The 22774-nt window shown below is 35.9% G+C and overlaps 1 protein-coding gene across 1 annotated transcript in view; it reads left to right on the top strand.

The window, feature by feature from the left end:
* The window catches only part of LOC105253078, a 36750-nt gene extending 14505 nt beyond the window's left edge, over positions 1-22245 (top strand). The window contains exons 3-5 of the mRNA XM_011260871.3: positions 14297-14415; positions 18288-18381; positions 21227-22245. Of these exons, the coding sequence (XP_011259173.1) occupies positions 14297-14415; positions 18288-18381; positions 21227-21394 (381 nt within the window). The 3' untranslated portion in view covers positions 21395-22245. The remainder of the gene's footprint in view (positions 1-14296; positions 14416-18287; positions 18382-21226) is intronic.
* Positions 22246-22774: the final 529 nt, after the last annotated feature.

Raw genomic sequence — 22774 nt, 5'->3', positions numbered from 1 at the left:
AAAAATTAACGCGTTCGTTTTAATTTATTAAAATAATCAATTAAGGTAATTCTTGTAAACTTTGAAGTTTTAATCAGCTGATTTGATAAAAATTGCTCCCTCAAGTTCCGCTCGGAGCACATGCAGAAACACGTTACGTGATACTCGTCTAATGTAATTTTTGTGTTCGCGGCTGCCGGCAATCTTTACGCGTTCCACCATATGGAACATAGAATTCCGAAGAGAGAAGAGATACGACGGTTGCGCTACCATTAAGGTAATATGGACAAACTCACGCCAAGCGCGACGTTGTAATAATAACATAATGGCTCGTGACGATACGATCTCGTGTGAATTTACCGCGTGTTGCCTAAGTCCCGTAATCGCAGGATCCACCATTGTATTCGCGGGAGAATGACAATAAGCTTTCATGCTGATTGCTTACGCTTCGGAACGCGCGGTCTCCGTCGTATCGAATTATTGAAATTCTTCGTTTGTACTCCCTTCGCTATCTCTCTTCTCCACTTGCTCCGGAAAGTTTTGCATTATTTGGTATATGATTGTGAGGGAAGAGAACGCATTTCCATTAAATTCAAAGTTTACAAGAATCACCCTAATTTATTACTTTAATTATTAGGTATTAAATTGGACGTATTTAATTTTTTAATTTACTCAATTAAAACAGTCACAAAATGTCACAAAACATCGATTGACGATTCTGGAAATTGAATTCAATATTTCAATCATTATTTACAAATATTAAATATCTTAGTAATTAATTTCCAAATTAAAATTAAATCAAAAATCATACTGAAAAGTAATTATAGATGAAATAAAAAATACGATTGCCCGCCATTTAATTATCGAGACGTATGAAAATTAAATTAAATTAATATTTGTTTCTTTTTTTTAAATAAAATTTCATAAAAATTGACCGATAATACGTTTATATAGTATGTTTTATTTTTCTTATCAAAGAAATAATAAAATAGTGCATGCACCTTTTGCGTTTTCAACAGTAACGTCGCGCTCCGTCGTTCTATAACTCTCTTGGTATGCAACAATAACGTTTTATTGCGATTGATCGATCCCTCGAGGATGAATTTATCGCCGATAGCTATAGGTCGGAATTTACGCCCAATAATTGCGAATGGAGTCGCTGGCCTCGGAAGATTTGCAGCTTCCTGGTTATTTCGAGCGATCGAAAGAAAAATCTAAACTATAATGATATAATCAACTTATAAGAATTGCTTCGCAATTTCTTGAAAACTATTTAATGTAGATCTGTTTAATCGCGCGCGCGAGTTTCTCTTAATTTAAAATATAAAACGATTATTCGTTAGATTTCAATCTGAAGAATTTGCATTAGTTGTAATTTTAGAAGACCATCTACATAAAAAATTTCTGAAAATATTGTTCGCAAAATATATCGCGAAAAAATTAGTGTAACAAAATGAGATTAATGTAGTTGCTGGATTCACATTATATCGTTAATCTAGAGGCTTACGGGTCGCTCATTGTATGGGGATGGATTCACTGCACCTCATGTTGTTTTTCAATACGCCATGTAATCTCGTGTAATTTACTCGTTCTCACTTTGATATTATTACATATTACGTTATTATGAGCCGCTACTGGCGGACGTTAGCCTTAATCAGAACGCTCTATATGCCGCGATGCTTTTCTGACACGCTGCGGATTCCATTTCTCCACTCGAATTATGCAAAACGTACTGGGGGAAAGTAGACGAGCGCGCGTATGTACTCCATTTCGTCGCACGCGCGAGTAATCGTGCGATATTACCAGATATTACTATGCAACGAGGAAAGCCGGTGTGAGCAATTCGGAATAAGTTGGCACGTAGTAAGACATCGTAAAAACATCATCTTTATAGCTTCAGGGGCCGCAAAATCAGAATTATTTGGCGCGAGGGAAGGATGTATACAGTGGCGTAGTAAGGGAAAATGGCATCCGGGACGGTTCTTTCCTCCTTTCTTACTAGGTCACTAATAATAATTATCTAACGAATTAATTAATAAATTTAGCAATTTATAAATAAGTAATATTTTTATATTTTGAATTTTACATAAAAAATAAACAAGTTCAAAAGCTTTCTTAAAATAAACTAAAAATACATTTACATAATACTCAATTACGCCCCTGTTAAAACGGCGCCCGGGGCGGACCGCCCCCTCCGCCCTTCCTCCCTATTATTACGCCACTGGATGTATACATCCTCTATTTTGTAAAAATTAATCTAAATTTTAAAAAAATTAAATTAATCTAAATTAAAAAAAAATTAAATCTAAAAAAAATTAATCTAAATATATGTATACGATGGAGATATGAATAAATATGAATAAAATTTATTTCTCTTGTCTATGGAAAGATGTAATATTTCTCCCTTTACATTCTTTAAAGTTAAATTTCAATAATAAAAATATTTTATATTTTCCTTTGTCCGCTCAAACGCTTTGAATTAAAAGTTCAAATTTTATTATCTTTTCTGCCATTATTTTTTCAGACTTTTTAAACTAATTATTTCATGAAATTAAAAAAATAAATCAAAAGAATCTTTTATGGTATCCATAAAGTCTAAGTGTTTTGCTCGACATTGTACGGATAAGAAAAAAGAGAGAAAAAAGGATTTAAGAAACAAGAAGGAGAAAAGGAGAGGAAAACGCTTGGAAAAAAGTACCATCGTGCGTTCACCAATGTATCATAGTGAAAGTAGAGTCAGTGTTTTTAATCGGCGCCGCTTGTTTCTAACGAGCCTCCCTTGTTTAAGCTTCTTAACTGCGCTCAAACCCCTGTTCTTCCCTCGCTAGCGATGCAACGTAGATTCAAATAAGCTAAGCGGCTTCCTTTTAAACGTCAATATTGTGTATGCTGTTGAACCGTTTAATACATTAACAATTATTAAAAAATAAATTATTCCTCTTAGAGAGGGCTAAATTATAAATTTATACAGCAAGTTTTATTTTTTATACTTTATTTTTTATACTTTATTTTTTATTTTTTATTTTTATTTTTTATATTTTTTATACTTAGTATTATTTCTTTTTATCTTACGCATTTTCATATTCTTATATTTTATATTATTTTTATTTATATTATTATGCAATAAAGTGGATGTAAAATTGAAAATCAAAAGTTAACATTATGTAACAAGTATTTTCTCGTAGAAGCTGTTGTGCAAATGGCGATTTATCTTCCTTTGTTTTCCATCACCTTTCGCCCGATCATCCTTTCGATCATCCTCACGTTTTATCCTCAGGTTTCTAGTTTGAAGAGGGGTCGCGACGTTTCCACGTCGACCATTGTGTCCTTTAATTTACGAGGCGCCATCGAGTTTGCCTCGTATGCAGAAAGCTAGCACGTGAAGGCGTCACATGACAGCCTGCGCGAATTAGGCTGACAATTTATGTCTGTTATTTTACGAAGGCTCGTTTGAAAAGTGCGGAGTAAATCCTCCCAGAAAATCTAACTATCATGCAAATATCGATCTTTTCACAAACGTTTATCGTTGAAACTCCAAGAAACTCTATAGTTATGTAGAAGTCAGATTTTAGCAAATTTATGCGACTCAATCGATTTTCGACTTTTGCTTTCTTTTACGAATTCTGAGGTAATAACAAGCAATAATTATTCTTATTTTCTCCGATTCTAAGAGCGCAAAGATTGCCATCCGACATGGTCAATTCAGTTCGAGACGGAGATCCGGTAAAACTCGACTGCTACGGTTTTAATAGGTCATTAAACTCGACCAAGCCAAAGTGCGAATTTCACGTATAATGACTGGATGTAGCACACTACGTCCCGCGCTTAATTGCTCCGCGACGTGCTTTTTCGCCGATTAACGGACGTGCTCTGCCGCTTTCGCGAAAAAATTGCATCGCGTCGACAACGAAAAAAAAAGAAACAGAGAGAGAGAGAGAGAGAAAGAGAGAGAAACTCAAGAGAGCATCATTTTCATTTTGGAAAATTTCTCCCTGATTACACAATCCCCCAAATTCTTTTCAGATTTAGCATAAAAATAGTACGTTAAATCTCATTTATAATTACATACGAAAGTAACATGAATGCGAATGAATACTACAAACGATCTAATTTCTGAGAATAATAAAAGACCGTATTAATATCGTGGCGATCCAATTAACGGAGATTCCTACAAAGCATTTCATTAATGGAACGCTATTGTCGATTCCATATAGCGCGCGCGTTAGCCATATCTCCGTATCCGTGATAAGCAACCAGCGAGAGAGTAAATTCGTCCAGTGCAACGACCGGAAGGCGGTAATTTCTCAAGACGTAAATGAGAAACTTTGCGAGGAGGTTGGTGGAAGAGGAAAAGGGAGACGAGGCGGGATGGCGACAACGGGATTGATTGAAATCGACGCCGTAGAAATCTTCGGATTTCTGTCAGGAAGCTACTCTCGATTGAATGAGAAAAAGAGAGGGAGAATTGCTCGGCAAAGTAGCTTGCTGGGGTGTCTATAGTTCGAAGAGTACATTAAATCGAGGGAGACCGATTTGGAGAGCCGATAAAGTGTATTCCGCCGAGATGTGGGAGACGTTTCACTTGTCATTTGGATAAGCTAACGACTGGAAGTTAATTTAGTATCAGCAATTTCATCGGAAAAGCGCATTCGATATTTATATTTTTTAAATTCCTTATTCAAAAAGATTTACATATCGTTACGTTGTCAGAGTGTTTTTGTCGACACTATCGAAATTGCGAATTTCATTAAAATCAAGGCTTTATTTTCTGTAGGATGAATTAATGATATTTTTCTCAAACACTTGTACCTGTCGGATAATCTAATTAGATGTCCGCTAAGACGGGTGTAAGATACGAGGTCGGGATCGACGTAGCACGATTTCTGGGATTTCCGCGGAAAGCCGGATTTAATCTTGATATATATTTATCGGCCGGAACCGCGCGCCGTTTGCCCGTACCGTGTCGTTCCGTTGGCCTTTTTCTCGAACCGGGGCTAACCTGGAAAATTCCCTTGGCACTTTGTCTTCGAGGCGCGAGTCACCTGCCCGCACAAGGAACAAAACGAAGCGACCGATAAAACCCGGAAAAGCGCGTTGGATAACGTCGAAGCAACGTAATCCGCACTAAGACCGCCATAAGAAACACGGAAACTGTAAAAAGCTCCTTTTTCTATATGTGGATCCATTTATAATTCTTTATTTTGAACTATTTTATTACCAATTAGCAATTGATAACTTAACGTTATTTTCCATAATATTATTAATTATTTTATTAATACAGGATTTATAAAATTGAAGACCTTCATGAAAACATTTGAAAACTTCTTGGATAAAAGAGATAAATATTTGTACAAAGAAGATATTATACTTTCCTTCGTGTATATTAAAATTTTTCCTGTAAAATTTAATAATTGTATTTTATATTATATAAGACCAACAGAAGAAAATTCTCTCTTCAATATATATCTTTTAATAACTTGCCATGCCTGACATGATTTTAATATCGCTCACAAGTTCCCAAGACCCATCGACAATGGATACACGTGAACTTGCACGTAATGTACTAGAGTTTCTATTGTTGCTTCGCACTTTGGCTAATTCCTTGTCCAAACTCGAATCACCGAATACTAACCGAATACGTGCATGTTCCGAGGGCATCTCGCTACATCTCGATACAGGTGGTGAAGCTTAGGTGGCACGGGTGGCGTAATATCATATTCTCCTTTGTCGGGGGAGCGCATCGACGTTATTTGCATGCATTCGACGACGCCGTCGGTTGCCCTGGCACGTCCTCGTTGAAACTTGCCGGAGTCGTCGTGATCTCGCTAAATGACGCGACGATCCTCGCATGTCTCTACCGCGACACGATCGCAGAGACACCGGTAATTCGAACCGCCGACCGCACACATCTTCAACTGCAAACTCGACTTGACATTGGTAATCATGGCAGTGTAACGTCTCCCTCTATCTCCCTGTCTCGGTTATCTTGCGGATTATTCTGCTCTCCGGAGACTGTGTTCCTTCGACAAATGGACCTCTGAGCCGTTCGCAGCGCGTTGGTCCTGCATATGATATCGACGTGCGCGACTGAGCGAGGCCGATGGAAGGTGTCAAAGGACTCGATGGCGTGACGTTATTCTCCTCGGGGTTGAAGCTAATATTGACACGCGCTTGGAGAGCTTTGTGTTTATTACAATTAGAGAGTAATAGAGCTTCTAAAAGATGTAATATAACCTCCTATCTAATTTTTTAAACCTATATAATTTTGTAAACTTTTGGATCTGTGGTTTCAAATTATTTAAAACGTAAATTAATATCATATATATTATATAATATGTCTATATCTATTATATTATACGTTACATTTTTTTACATTTTACGTTACAAAAAATCTTATAATTCAATTTTTCAAGTTTTTCAAATTTTTAATTCACGCATTAAAGTGCGCTTTTAATCGACGCTTTCAACTTGCATGCTTGCATCGCATGCTTCATTCGATCTCGGTCGTTTGTAACGTCCAGAAGGGAAACGTGCGCCTCGAATTGCGAAGCGGGCGAATCACAGCAAGTGCGATATCGAGTGTCGTACGGATGCTTGGACATTGTACGAGCAATATATCGATGCGAGGTTTCACCGAATCCTGGCATCCGCAGTCGTGATTCGAGATCGTCGACCGCATTCACGTGAAGGTTTCATGAGCGCCAAGAGTTTCTCACGGTTCGCTTCGCCGTCGTACGATTCGTTAATCCCTTTTCTAGTTTAATCCTAGTTTAAATACAGATATTTTATCCTTTTAATATTATTACGTAAAATTCTAATGTCATTCTTAGAAATTGTTCTTAATTATCTTAATCTTTTTCTATAAACTACTCAATTATTTTTTTTAAACGTATAACTTTTAGAATTTTAACACGAAAATACTTTCCACTAATTTCGTTAAAGTGGATCGACATTTATTTATTTAATTAGTAATAGTAATAGTAGATAAAAATAGTAATAGTAGATAAAAATGCATTAAGTCACAAGATAAATTTTAACCTAATCTAAATTCACAATCCTTTGCAAACCTATTTTTACTTTTATCACAGTAATGGTTCTTTGAATATTTAGCAAGGGATACAAAAATGCAAATTAAATAGCAACTCTTACTATCCTCTGAACATTGTCGATAATGATTCTGAGTGGTCCTATAATAATTGAAATGAATAAATAATATCGTGCGTACGGCATACGTAATAACTTGCTAATACACGTCGCTGAATTTCGACGAGATCGCGGAAATAGGTTGAACAAATTTGGCGACGAGCACGTCGATGCGTATATGGCGATGTAACGAACCGAATAATTGCGTTAATACGTTAATCGTGCCCCCTAATTAATGGGACTCGATGCAAAAGCGACATGTCGTTCGCAAAATATACACTATTCTCCACCACGGATTAAAACAATTCGAATCACTGTGAAATTATAAGGTTTCAGCAACGAAACGATTTTCTCTGATAATACGAGAAAATAAATAACACATCGTTAAAGTGACATGATTGAAAGATAATATAACAAAGCTATTTTTCTGCAACTGTTGTAAACAGAGATTTTTCATAATGATTTATTTCAATATTATATTTAACCATTTTTGCAATATAAAGAGAGAAGGAGAGAGAGAGACAAAAATGTTCAATACGCTCACGATACAAAATTCAGAAAATCGCTTAAATAAAAAATAATAAATATACATTTTTGCATGACTGATTTCTCCCGATGGATTTAGCAAATCTCATCATTAAGCGCCGGTCATTTAGACGATTTGATGCGGATGTACGAGAGTAGTAGCGCGTCCCACGATCGCAATTCGCAATCAACTAATCCCGAGCAGAATTTAGGTGCCTGCGCAATTCGCTCGAATTTAGGTTACGGAGAAAGCTGTCCGATACTTCATTCTGACAAGCAGATGGACCGAATCGACGCGACGCGGCGCACTGCGTCACACTATATATCGAGCAACGATGCCATCCCGTCGAATCGCTCCTCGAAGGACAATAACGTTTATCATCAGCCTATCGATTTTACGTCCGCAGTCCATTACCTCGGTATTGGACACGATCACTAGGTGTTCACTCTCTCGAACTACAATCAATGAAAACTTCTTGCCCTGCGTATTATTCGCATTATGTTCTTATAGCTGTTTAACAATTAAATCAGATAACTTAAAGGACCGCGTAATTAATTGAACAATAGATTAGATAATTTCTCTCTTTTTCCTGCCAATTTAAGAATATAATATATTTTTTTCTAATAAAAATATCTCTCTCTTTCTCTCTTTCCCTTTGCTTCTGTTTCGAATTATTTATCCTGATTTGAGAAACACTGATGTAAAGAAGTGCCCGCCATGGAGCTATTGTCGCGAGCGAAGGGATGGCACGGAGCGAAGCACGGCAGGGACAGGATTATGGAGGAGCAATGGACCGAACTACCCGATTATCGGGTGAACCGGCATCCCCTATTCGCGCAACCAATACGGTGTCACGAATAGTGAAACGCGGCTATCGTTCACCGGCGATACCCTCGCCTCACTTGCGAAACTGCTGCCACGCTCCAACGATCGTGCCGCCGAACCGGATTTTCCGAAATTAAGGCGAGCGTGACACGATGGCAGCGAACCGTGCACGATAAAGCTGCCGTAGTTGCGCGATACCTTTGACACTTGACAGCTCTCGCCCCACCCCAGTACAAATTGATATGAGGTCAATAATATCTAGGAATATCAGGTCGATACTATCTATCATCGGGGGGGGGGGGGGGAAACAAAACTATTTAACCTTTATATTAAGTACTTGAGAAATATCATGTTGATACCGATATTAATATTATATTAATAAATAAATAAATATATATATATATATATATATATATATATATATATATAATTATAGCACATATAATTAGTATACTTTAATCTAAAATCATTTCTAATTATAATTAATTTATTATTTATTATCGTATTGTATCTGCAAATTTTATACTTTAGCATTATTTTCTCTCATTTTTTTTTATAATACATATATACCAAAAGTTCGAAGCTTTATATTTTTGTAATGTTTCAATTTATGACTTAACAGTAAAATTGAAAAATTCTCCATCGCCTTTCAATGAATTCTTGCATAGAATACTAAATAGAATAAAATTCTGAATAGAATACTGTACTTTATTACAATTACTGATTATTAATTTATTGCTTTCTTTTTACCCATCTAATTTAGTCGCTAATAAAACGTCGATAATGGCATTCTAGGTATGACCTAATTACGTAAAATATTTCTTCAATTAGCTGTACATTCTTTCAAATTTCTTCAGAGTCGTTTTACAAATCACGTAGAAAATTGATCGTAATCTTAACGAGCGTTCATACAATTTTATCGATATAATTAAACCTGTCTCATGACACGCGCAAATAGAGAACAGGAAAATAGATAGACGAATACGATTGATTGCAGTTGCTTTCGAGAGAAGGTAAATTACTGAGGAGAGAACACTCGAGATGAAAAGAGAGAGAAAGAGAGGAAGAGGAAGCCGTGGTGATGATCGCAGCCGCGCGTGAGATCTACTTATCCAATCTGACTTATTCAACGTCATTCAGGCTGATATAAACGCGAATCGCGCGCATAATAAATCGACGCATTTGTCGATAGCTCCGGTTTCGTTTACCGACAAAAACGACAACGAGAATCATTAGAACAAGATTAATGAAACGATTCGCGAACGCAACAATGATCTAACTCATTTTTTCGGTACCTCGACAAAATTAATCCTAGAGAGAATTGAGAAAATTAAATTTGTAAATCTTAATTTTCTTTGAATTTTAATTAATCAAAGGTATCAAAGGACTGTGCGCAAAATAATTTTGATAATATCTGAATGTAGGTGCGGATAAATAAATGTAATATCAGGCAGGAATCGATCAGTTTTATTTTCATACCCAGCGATTAATAATTAATTCCCTTTTAATGATTCTGCCAAATTTATTCCTTGCATAATTTCATGTGTTAAATTTAATTATCACGCTACAGTTGGCTTTTCAATAAAAAACGATGCGATGCGATGCGCAGACGACAGGGAAAAAAATTTCTATTTTCGCGACGAAACTATAACCACGATGGGCAATTTAAATCGTTAATGGACACCTCCGGGCAGTTCGGTGTTTAAACGCCGATAAATTTGCATGTTTAACGAAAGGAAAGGGCAGCCATTATACAAGTTCGTGATCGTTTTCTGATTATTTCCGAACCGCAAAAATTGATTAAATTTATTTAACGGTTCTTCTTTATGAAAAAAAAATAAAAATTATACGATCGTAACATGTATTCCCACGTGATATCCTACGCGCAGAGCATAATTATTCTTTTCTAAATCCAAATTAATGAACTTTGCTTATGTTTAATGTATCTTCATTATCGAGTTGAAGCTCTTATTTATTTTTGTTTACCATTTTATTTACTAACTCGTGCGAAAAAGATAAATCTTCTGAACAGCCTTGGCAGTTTTAAGAGCCAAATATGTTGCTGGAATTACGAAAAATACGGGCGAGAATTGCACAGGCACAGGACGCGCGGGAAAAAAGGGAGTCCGAAAGAAAAATAGACGGGAGAAAAGAACGCGGAAACTTCCGCCGAAATTCTGCCCTGCGTCCCCTCGGCTGTTTATATTTCGTCCTTACACTCTCGCAACCCTTAGCAGCCGTGGCCGCTTCTCTTTGCTTCACTTCGTATGGTCTCGTTCGCTTTTATTTTATTTTATCCGGACTTCGTTCTTACGACCCGACCGCGCTCGAGCGAATTGAAAGCGGAAATTGCGAGACTCGTGCACGATCCCTGCTTATTAAAAGCGAAATGCGGATATTGGCGCGTCAGACTCGCTTCAATATTCTTCATGGCAATACGCATAATTGCTGGGTTTCAGATATTCTCAAAGTCAAAGTCGGAACTGAGCTGGGCTTTAATCAGTTTTCACTCGATATCTCGGTATATGACTCAACAGCAATTCGAGATTTCAAAATCTATATTGATTTAATGTTTTTTTCATAGTTTAAAAACTTTGGATTATACTATTTAACTACTTTAAAAAGTTCTTCTCGAGAAATGAATTATGAGTTGTTTATTTCGAAAGCAGATTAAAAGTCAATTTTGAAGCGCTTTGTTAGCCATCCTCATTTGCATTTTAATAATGACTATCGGCGGAAAGAATTATAATTAAAATAATGAGATAATTATATTCAGCATAAATAGAATTAAATAATTATATATAAAATAGTGGAATTACACAACAGGCCATGTAACTCGTTGCAAAACAAAAAACTGTGTTTTAATTAGATCAGAGAGAGAGATATAACCATCATAGTATGCCGCCAAGCGTACGCTATAATATACTGCGGCATAAAATACTAAATAACGGCGATTTCAGCGATCGAACTGCAAAAGCGGATCTCGCTACTCCGTAATGCAACTCGATGATTCGTGAAACATTATTAAAGGCCAGTAAACTCGGCCACGGTGCACGTTCGATTGGTCGTCGCGGTAACGAGTCGACAGACAGAAAGAGAGAAACAACAGCGAAGCCGACACCGCTAAAACACGAACGTAATCATGCGAGTCCGATCGGAGAGCGAGCGAATAATCGCGCTAGTCGCGAAGGTCCATATAGCGAATTGTGTTTCCAGCTTTATACATACTTTATAACCGCAGGGATGCATTTTCCGCGTTAAAAAGCTGTGTTCGATTTTGACGTGCGGTTGTTAATACACGTGCAATCCTACGGGAAAATTAATTAACGCAAAAAACTTCGGAAAAAAAATGGTTGGCTCGGTAACATGAAATATTCTGTATTTTTTTAAATGCGTATTACTTTTTATTTAAGTCAAAGTAACAGTGAAAATACGTGCTTTCAAGCTGGCAATTACACTGGAGAAAACAAAGTTTCACGAGTTAATCTAGAAAATGTGAAGAACGAGTTACATGTACTCGAATAACACGTATTCTAGATCAACAAAACAGGAAACTTGGCATTTTAATCTGTTAAAAGCTATTCTATAATGTATCGTAAGAATTACATAGACATCCGTTTAAATTACTGTTTAAATTCAATTAACTTAAACATAAGCTCTGTGCATACTACTTTCGAAATTAAACTGAAAGAAAGTAATTTAATAGATTAAAATATAATTTAATAAATTTAATTACTTTTTCTCTCTTCAAAGACTGCTGCTCGAAAGGTAAACATTCATTCTTGCATAATATCGTTTATAGATCGGCGGATTCGAAAATGTAATATAGTTCGAAAAACTGGATTATATCACGCATTGACTTTGACTCTATTATTGGAAACGAGGGTGGAAATAAAAAGGACAAAAATAAACGAACGCACATTAATCGCGAATTTGTTGCGTCATTCCTTATTCGTACTGGAACGAAGAATGGAAGAACGAGATGGAGGTTCATCTGAATCTCGATATTCCCGTTTACGTGGCTGGAATGCAATTCCGCGGAATCTGATAAAATCGTACTTCTCTATCTCTCTCTAACTCTCTCCTTTCTCTCTCTCTCTTTCTTTCTCTCTCTCTCTTCTCTCCTTCGAAGAGTAAATTGTCCCTGCCGACTGTTCCGTTGTTCCGGAACGACGAATCAAGAAGTTTTGGCAACGAGCTATCTCGCGGTAACGGAAAGGAAGAGAGAGAGAGGGGGGGAGGGAGGAATGAAGGAGTTGATTGTAGAGAGAAGTTCTTCCAACTCCTTTCGATTTCGCTATATGTTCTTCTCACATCTTATTACCCTCTCCCTTAAAAGGGGGAAGAAAACGCATTCTTGCTGATAGATGGCAATTTGTGACATATCGTAATTTTGATGGAAATGTACGGTTAATGCGGAATATCTGAGATGCCAGCGAAACCGTTGCCAAGGGAACTTCGCAGACACCGGCAAATAATAATGAAGAAGCGAAACGGTTTGTGTTGATAAAGCGAAATATTTGCCTCGGTACGTGATTCTGTTGGATTTATGGCGAGATAGCGAAATTCGCGTGGCTTTCCACGATATATATTTGTTATTTCAGAAGAATTTCCTAGGAAGCTCTTATTAAACTTAAGATAGCAAACGATGAGAAAATAATATGTAATATATATAGTTTTTATCTTCGAATAAAGAAAAAAAGTAAAAGAGAGAATGTAAAAGAAAAATAATAAAATGTATTGAAGAAATTTAAAAAATTGATTTCTATTATCGAAAAATGATAATTTAACAAATAGATCCACATAAACACAATATGTCAGAAATACTTTTTTAAGCTCTTAATTTTCTTAGACTCAAATATTTGTCGTACAATTAACAAAATTGAAAGATATATAATACTAACAATATATTAAATCGATATAAATCTGGATAAGAAAAATTTCTCGCAACTTACTCGTTGCATTTTTGACAAACTGCCGAGAGAAGAAGAACAACAAGCTTACACGTTTCCCGTGAGATATGTGTACCGATTAAAGAGCGATTTATCCACGTTTGCGATATAGAAAATCCTCAGAATGACGGATGCTTACATCACGTATAAGAGATCCGTAGGAATAAGAGAAGAAGAAAGACATACTTGCTTCTTCGTCACGCTCGCGTGAGGAGAAACAGCGCTTTCTCAGTGCCGTTTCAATATTTCGGTCACATAGCTGAGGAGGAGAGGTTTGGGAAAGCCGCGCGAAGGACGGAAACCAGATCACGGGGGTGAGACGCGAGCGGTGGAAAAAGATAGTTCTTTTTTTCGCGAAGGATACGTTCGATAAGAAGACGTCCTCCTTCCTCCACCAAGACTCTCACTCCAACAAATCTTTCCGAGAAACCTCGAACTCGACGAAGGCGCTACGAAAAAGTCTCGACGAAGCCTTTTCCCGATCCCGTCTACTTTACTTGAGAGCGAGCTCACTCTATCGACATTCCGCGTTTTATTATCTTACATCGAGAGAAAAATATGCTCGGAAAAAACAAAAAACTATATTCGATCGAAATAAAATCAACAAATCACGATAATTAATATTTTTAAGATAATTTAAACATTATAATAATCATAGTAATTATATCAAAATTCTAAAAAAAATATGTAGCTTGTTTAATTATATTTAACTTGTGGTATTGTTTATGTAATTTAACTTGTTATTTTAGAGAATTATTTTATAGAAAATTCTTTTTTTTTAAATAAAATTTTTTGTGTAAATATTTAAAATGAATTTTTGAAAAATAAGAAAATGAAATATTCAAAGATCGACTTACCCTTTATGTTGCAGGTCCTTCTGTTCCCTGAAGAAGGTTGGGCGAGAAGCGCGAGTAGTTCCTACTGGACCCTGACGCCATTCTGGTGGAGTCGGAGTCGATGCAAGGTCGTTGAAGTCGCTGGGACAAGAAGGTAATAATGAGCTGTTAAAAAACTTATGTTTCATATTGTAAAATTAAATATTAATCGCGCCAAAAAGGAGACACAAAGATAACAATATATCTTCCTTAAATATTTTCTGATTTATTTCATAATTTTGCACAATATTGTCGCAATCTAGTTACTATTTCTTATCGGTTCATTTTATATCCGGTAATTATCATGCGATATCCGCGTTTACGGCATCCTGAATTCTGGCGGGCTAGAATGCGCATCGCGTTATCCTTCTGAGATAACGAGCTCGAGAACAGAGCGTATACGTAAAGTGGATAAAGGCGAATAGCGAACGGAGACGGAATACCATATAACGAGGTAGGATAGGATCTTCCTCTTCCCCCGCTTCATACCACTTTGGGAAACTGGGGCTCGTCTAACTTTCCGGCGTCCATAGATTTCGGCGCCGTTAAGAACCATGATAAATTTCGAGACGAGTCGACAAGCAGGCTTCGGACTGCGCGATAAAATCACGCGCTTTACGATGCTCGAGAATTGTATCTTCGATACAATTGCCCTACATTTTCTCCTCGCGAAAAAATCGCGTAAATATCTCTCTGCTCTAGTGTTTATTTTAATAGTAATTAAACTTCTCTCAAGAAAAGAGAATATTTAAATATCTCGATTTTATATTATTAATTATAAAATATATAATGTGCCACCATTATTAATAATGATAATTTTTACTTCAATCTCTTAAAAAAAATTCACATTTTATATATTAAATTTGTTCTTAATTTTATTTATTAAATTTTTATTATTCCAAGGAATAATAAAGATAATGCGGAAAATATTTCTTTGAAAAGTTAAATAAAAATTACCTGTAGATATTAAAAAAGGAATTTCATATAATTTTCTTGAAGTTTTTGATGATCCTTTTTTAAGGATATATATAATATCTAATAAAAGTTACATAGATATTAAAAAAGGAATTTCATATAATTTTCTTGAAATTTTTGATCATCCTTTTTTAAGGATATATATAATATCTAGAATATCTAGAGATATCGAAAGCTCTATAACTGTAATACAAGTCATTAATGCATGGTCAGAGTTGGCTTCGGGGCATCCTTAGCACAGCACATCGAGCATATACGTCTTCGTAAGATCGAACGGAGTTTGCGAAGGCCAAACTTGCCTAAATATCCCTCGGCTACTGCGGAGTATCTGTATTTCCGTCTTCTCACCAAAGTGAAGTCGAGTTACTGGAGAGACTGCGATCTCAGCAAACACGCGATGTACAAAGGCAGTATCAAATCAATTTCCACGCCCAGATTTGTAGATTTGTATATTCTACGTTATTCTCTCTTTCTCTCTCTTTTTTGTGTATATGTGTGTATATGATGAAAATGTTCGGTTTATTCGCGAAGAACGATGTTCTATTTCGATCTCCAAAAAGTTACTTAGTCATCATTATAAATTTTTTCTTAGAACTCCAAGATATCGAAGTCGTTTATATCGAAGTCGATCAATATTGCAAAGATTATTCGGATTTTCAATTGCTTGGTCAACAAAAATCTTTATGGTTAAAGCATCAAGATATCTATGTCTAAGTCGATCCGAATTCCGAAGATCGCTACTTTATTCCAAACTCCAATCGCTACTTGGTCAACAAAAGTTTGCCAAACTCAATGTTGGAACAGCGGGCTTAGTTACACTGGGGATCGATCCGACCCCTGAAGATCGCTATTTTATACGGATCCTCGTCGTTGCTTGGTCAACAAAAGCTTTTACGACAGGTTGAAATGCGACGATAGTACGACGTACCAGCCCATTGGTCGAGAAAATCTCGCCCATTTATCTTCATCGGGAACTTCGATCCACGATGCAATCGATTGTAACCAAATCCAAACCGATCGAGAAATACTCGATAGATATGTTGCGATGAGCGTTATCAATTTGTCGATAATAAGCCAATGCATGCTCCAGAAATAAACAATATCTCGAGAGTATAGAGCTACAATGCAGACTAATTATCTACGCAATTAATGTCACTAATTGGTATTCGCGATATTATTAATTGACATTTAATCTCACTTTTATTTAATAAACTAATAAATATACATATTAAAGTGTTTTTATATTACAATATATCTAATTTCTCTTTTAATTAGTGGATATTTCAATGTGGCTGTTAGTTTAGTATTTCAATTATGTATACATCTCAAAAGTACTTAATATTGAAGATTATCAATATCGCGCATTGTAATAGCTGAGAGATCAAAGATCGAGAAATGTGGTCGCAAGGGTACGTAATCGATTAACTAGTATATACCCGCATAGTCACATAAAGCACGCGACGTTTATGTGCTTTCCTTCGGTAGATCGCATTTTCCTTTGCCTTTTCCTTTCCTTTCGAGCAGAAGGAAGTCAAAGCAATTCGGCGTGGATTTTGAGCCGAGTGTCGGATTCGCAGCCGTTCACTTCAATAGGGACCGTTTAAACTTTTAATGATCGTCGCCGGTCCTCGAGCGGCATCTTTGTCGGAATAAGCCCCTTGAGTCGACCGTGCGGATGTTGGTGAGCTACCTTTCCCCTTTCCTCACCCTCCCTACTTTTTATTTTTCTTTTTCTTTCTTTGTAGAAAGAAGATCGTCTCTCTCTTCTCGGACACTTATAAAGTCTTTACCAACAGCTTTCATTTCGAAGTTTATTATTTTTATTTTTGTAACTTGATTCGCGAATGCGTATAATGTTTAATTTATATATTATGTGCAAAAAAAATTTTTTTAATGAAAAAAGTGGGACGCACTTTCGCATATATAAGTAGATTTCCTCGAAAATGAGAAAAAAGCAAAACTTTCGAATATACATGTCGAATGAAAGTTATAGAATATTATTTTTAACAAAGATTTTTGAAAAAACATATAATTTATTTTGTATAAAAAACATAATACATGAGAATTTATAAGAATATTATTTCAAAAAAATTTTTTTAATAAGATAATTAAAATTATAAAAAACTTGTGCATGTCTCTCAGTAAAACTTGGCGGAAATTTATTGTAAAATAAATGATATATAATATGAATATTTTATATACCATCTCTTTTTCTCTCTATCATTAAAGAGGCACCCCAACATCTTTCGTCACCAGTCGAGCAGAATTCTCCCTATTCTCTTCCTCCGCAATTTCCCCCTCGTTCATCGCTTCGATGAAGATCGTAGTCTAAAGACACGTAGCTAACGACGATCGTCAATTAACTTAACAATGCGCATTCGAGATGGCCCCTCAAAAGTCTCAAATCGGCATTTAAGGTTCAATTACATCAAAAGTCTCTGCCATCCGAAAATAATTGTGATCCCGCACGCACTTTGACAGAAAAGCAATAATTTTTTCAATTATTAGTAGTATAAAATTATAAAGATTTTTTCCAAAAGGAGAGACGAAAAAATGAGGATAGGATAGAAAAATGTCAAATAGCTTTCCTTTCTCATTATAAAAAGCGAGATAATATAAACAGTTTTCGCAAACTTTTACAAGAGGATAGCAACCGGTAAGATCGCTTCCTTACGAGCGCTTTTTGTACGCATACACAATGCCTCGCCATCCTTATTCGAGATGGAGAATAAGAATATCGAGGGTGTGTGCTCGAGGGTCGATTTTCTCCTCGAGGGTTACATCGAAAACGGTAAAACGAAAAGCGGACGAGCTAAGATGACGAATTGATAGCTCTTCGTTTATACTCGGCGTGTCAAAATCGATTGTACTTTTTTCGACATTTTCCTTCATTCCATGTATAAGTATATAGAATGTCCTGGATTTCTCCTATCTGGATTCTTTAGCAATTTAAATTCGAAACTTTCATCGCACTATTATAATATTTTAATCCGTAATGTAATTATGTTTCAGGTATAGTACTCAAGCAAAGATGGTAGACACGGGCACAGGCACGCTTTACATTATCGGCTCGTTCAAGAGGATGACGACTGATCCCGATTTTAAGGTACAAAATTATATACTTATACATGTATACATATAATTAAATTTATTAAATTAATTCTTTAACCATAAGTTTATCTTCTTTGTTCATTTTCGATTTTTTATCTTTGATCTGCTTTTTTATTTTTGATCAAAAGATAATCCGTAAATGAAAAAAAGATATTAAAATTTCTAAATAAATAAAACTTCAAGAATGCGACATCTTGTAATATTGTACTATTAATGTGAAGAATTAATAAATGAAGATGAGATTCTTTTGAAAATTTGAGCATAATTTGTTCATTAGGTCCTATTAATTATTCATGAGGGCGAGCTTGTTGCAAGCAGAGAAATATCTTCAAATTACACACTAGGGCTCCTAAGTATTCGGGTAAATTATTATCCGGGTATCCGAGATCGATTACACTTCAGATCTCAAATTCGGGTTATCCGGATCCGCGAATCTTATGAGATACACGAATATTTGAAGCGTCGGATCCAGATTCGCGTTTTCGCGGAACTGAATCTAAAATTGCGGCGAGATCGGTCAACGTAGCGTAGTAAGCCTAGATTTCTCTCGAAAATTTGACAATCAGTAAATCAATATATTTTATTTGATAATTTTATTTAATATTTTATTTGATTTTTTAAGCCCTATTACACACTATGCTATTTTCCTACGCTTTATTTTAATCTTATTTTGATTTAAAATTGAGAAACTACGCGCAGTAATAATATATCCTTAAATATATTATAAAAGGATAAATAAATAATATAAAAAAAATTTTCTTCCATTAAGAATTCAATCTTTCAGTTTTATCAGTTTGATTTTATTCTTGAATTCAATTCTATCCTCTTTTAATATATTTTTATTTTTACATTTATATATGAATTAGAGATATATAATTCCTAATACAAAAAATAAATTTTAATTCTCTTTCATAAATTTTTCGTGTATTTTATTTCACAATACTTATTAAGTCTCGGAAGAACAATACTCGCATGATCCTTTTAAGAGAAGCAACGGATATTTTATCGGAAGCTCGCAGTCTCCACCCCGGTTAATCTGGAGATTGTCGGATTACGAGGAACTTTGTCTTCGTAATATTTTTGCTTGTACATGCGACACATTCACAATATCAAATTTTCGAGCAACGTATCCGTATAAATTTCACAGTGAATGCACGCATGCATTATTTTTCGATGCTTCTATCACCAGTATGGAAACGAAGCGCGAGAATAATTAAATAAATATATAACAATGCCGAGAGAGAGAGGAAACTTTATATCATAATGCATGCGCGTTTCCGCAGTTACGAAAACAGGTCGCGCGTTTTCTGCAAGCAAATTAAACAAATTAAAGAATTGCTCCCCTTTTGCTGCGGATGTCCATCTCGGTGGCGTGCGAATTAACAAGATCGCTTGACGTTTATAAAAAAAATATATATACACCTCGATGGTTGTCAGAGCGCGCGCAACCGCGTGATACTGCGATATTTTTTGACAATAAATTTCATATTCGTCAAAAACATGTAAAATAACAGTTATCGAATTTATCACCGGGAATTATTATGTCACGTTAACATCCACTGTCATAATCTCATCTGTCGGTAACATACGTTAAAAACGATTCTACTGCACTGCCATCGTTAATCTTTTTATTGGAAAATACGTCGCGTCTACTTCATCGTTACAATTACTACGCAAATTGACTCTCTACGCGTTGAAAAAAAAAATTAATTTATAGCTTTTAACTTTTTCAATTTCCGTTTTCTGAAGAGCCAGATACGGGAATCTGGGATAGAGCCTCGGAGGATAACTGTCGGCCGACAAAAGGCGTCGAGGTGTCTTATACGTGTGTTCGTACTCGCACGCCTCGGGGATGCGTTTTCGCGACATTTATTGAGCCGGCGGAAGAAAAGTCACGTCGCGAACAGACTTTTTCTGCGAGAGGGAGATCCGGATCCGCCGTATGTACATACGTACCAAATGTTAAAGTGGATGCCACTGTGCGCGCCAACAACGGGGGAGTCGTATAGAATATCCGCGGGATTTTACGACCGTACTAAAACCCGAAAGCTGTAGCAACTCCTGTACATGTGTCGAATGCACCAGCATACCGGAAATGTGTATCAGTAGGTTGCTTGCCCGAGCCGCCGATCAGACAATAACGCGTATCCGCGACTATGACTGTCGCGCGTGCATTTTGATGAAGAGATTCAGAGCTTGCATACAAAAAGAAAAAAAAAAACAACATCGACTGATGCCGTGTTAGAAATCGTGTTTTTGTCTCTGTATTTTATCGGAGTTTGTCGGATTGTGTCATAAATATTATTTCTAGGAACAGCACAAGAGCACAAGCTACAGAATATTTTTGAATGTAAATTACCAAAGGAGTTCCGGGACGTTTTAATTAACACGGATATGTTTTATGGCTATTTTTTTTCCACCACTCGTTAACTTTTAATTACAAATAGTCCGGCTAAGAGATCCAGGTGAATGTTTTTAGCCGCGCTTTTCTGAGCGCAAAAGAAAATAAGTATAAATTCGTGTTTCAGAGAGTCAGAGAAATAAAGTATCACAAATAAATACAAAAAATAAAATATATAAAAATATATATAACGAAAAATATTCCCCTTTTTATTAATATTTTCGTGTTATGTTACTATTAATAGAATATTTCTATTATAATTAAGTTTTTATATATATGCATTATATTATCACGTTTTTATATAATTTTTAAATGTTGAACCATGTGGAATGTAATATGAAAATTTGTAACGCAAAATTCTCTCTCTTCCTTTTCTCGAATTTTGTGCGCGAGAGCAACGCAATGATATCATATCGATCTGCTCGCCGCCCTGTTACAGCTGTACCTGACGTCGAACGTCTCGTCGAGCGACTTCAACATGGGTTACAGTATGACAGGCACGCTGGAGCGCGGCTGCAAGAAGACTAACTCTTTCCAGATGACCCACTTTGCGGTGATACGGCGACGGGACTACGAGAAAGCGTACGAGGACCCGAATCCCACCTAGTGTCCGTCCACACCCACGCTCTCCGAGTGTGGGGATTGCGAGCATTACACATAGTTGGGAAGCAAGGGGCCGTCGGGAAGAGAAAGGGACAGATGCACTTCCGCAGGGAAGCGCTACATCCACCGCTCCATGGATGCTGACAAGAAGTCGCTCTTCGGCGCGAGATCGATCGCGAATTCTCGGAAATCCCGAAACTCCTAGCAGGTCGGTAAACGGCCTCCACGATATGACGAATCGCGATCAAAGATCGCGAGTCATTTGTGATCGAGAACTTTCAGCAGAAATATTTGTGTAAATATTAGATCGCTAAATTGCCTGTGTTAAATTTTTCCTTTATTATATGCTTCTAAAGGAAACGTAATAGAAAATAAGACGCAAGCAAAAACTGCAGATAGAAAGGTAAAAAAATAAGAAGAAGAAGAGAATAAAAAGAGCAAGAAGAGAAAAGCAAACACTGCAATTGGAACGTCATCTGTATTTCTCTTGTAAGACATCATAAGGATAGAAGATAATCAAAATCAAGTGTGAAGGGGAAAGCTTTAATTCGCGCAAAATCAACATTAGCTCGTGGTAATACGAGATTACAGAGATGAAAAGCGGAAGAGAAATATCAAGATAAAGTAAATTATGAGAAAAGAAGGATATCAAGAGCTTTAATTCTCACAAAATAAATATATTTCTCTTACACAAGATTTTGTCTACAATATATACGTTGCTATCTTTAAAGAATTAGTTTACTGGGAGTTTTATTAAAGGGAATTCTATTAACCCTTTAAGTGTTTCATTTTGAGAACGTGCACTTGTGTGCTTAATTATTTTTAAGCTGCAAAGAGTATACTCGACAAAAACAGAGTGTGCATTTGCTGCAAAATTGAAATAAATTATAATAAAACGACAAATTTTTTGTTTTTTTTAAATCATATTTTTATTATAAATATTTATTTTAAAATTGTATTATTTCAGTGTGTTATTTCATAAAAAATTACTTTTTTCTCAAGTGAATTTTTTCTTTGTATGTTTTCTTTTTTGTCCAAAGTTTTGTCTAAAATGTGTTAAAATTACGAATATGTTTTTTGTTTTATCTAAATTTTACTTTAATAGCAAATACTAATTTTGTTTGTTTGATGACGAGTATACTCAAAAGGGTTAAAGGTTCACTTTTTGTAGAAAAAATCATGCATAAGAGAAATATATATTCTGCTTGCACGTACGATTAATTTTCATTTGTTTACTAAAGCCTATATGTCAAGATTTAATTAGCGGTCTAATGGATTACACTAGTATCTCTGTTATCTCAAATTCTCAAAGGCACGTCATTTTCGCACGTCAACGAGTTCGAGATTAAACGAGACCTGACAGCGACTTGGAACTGAAACAGCG

The sequence above is a fragment of the Camponotus floridanus genome, unplaced genomic scaffold, assembly GCF_003227725.1.
Source record: "Camponotus floridanus strain SB8 unplaced genomic scaffold, Cflo_v7.5 scaffold21, whole genome shotgun sequence".
NCBI lineage: Eukaryota > Metazoa > Arthropoda > Insecta > Hymenoptera > Formicidae > Camponotus > Camponotus floridanus.
Note: the sequence above shows the minus strand (reverse complement) of the source record. Positions and strands in the feature narration are given on the sequence as shown.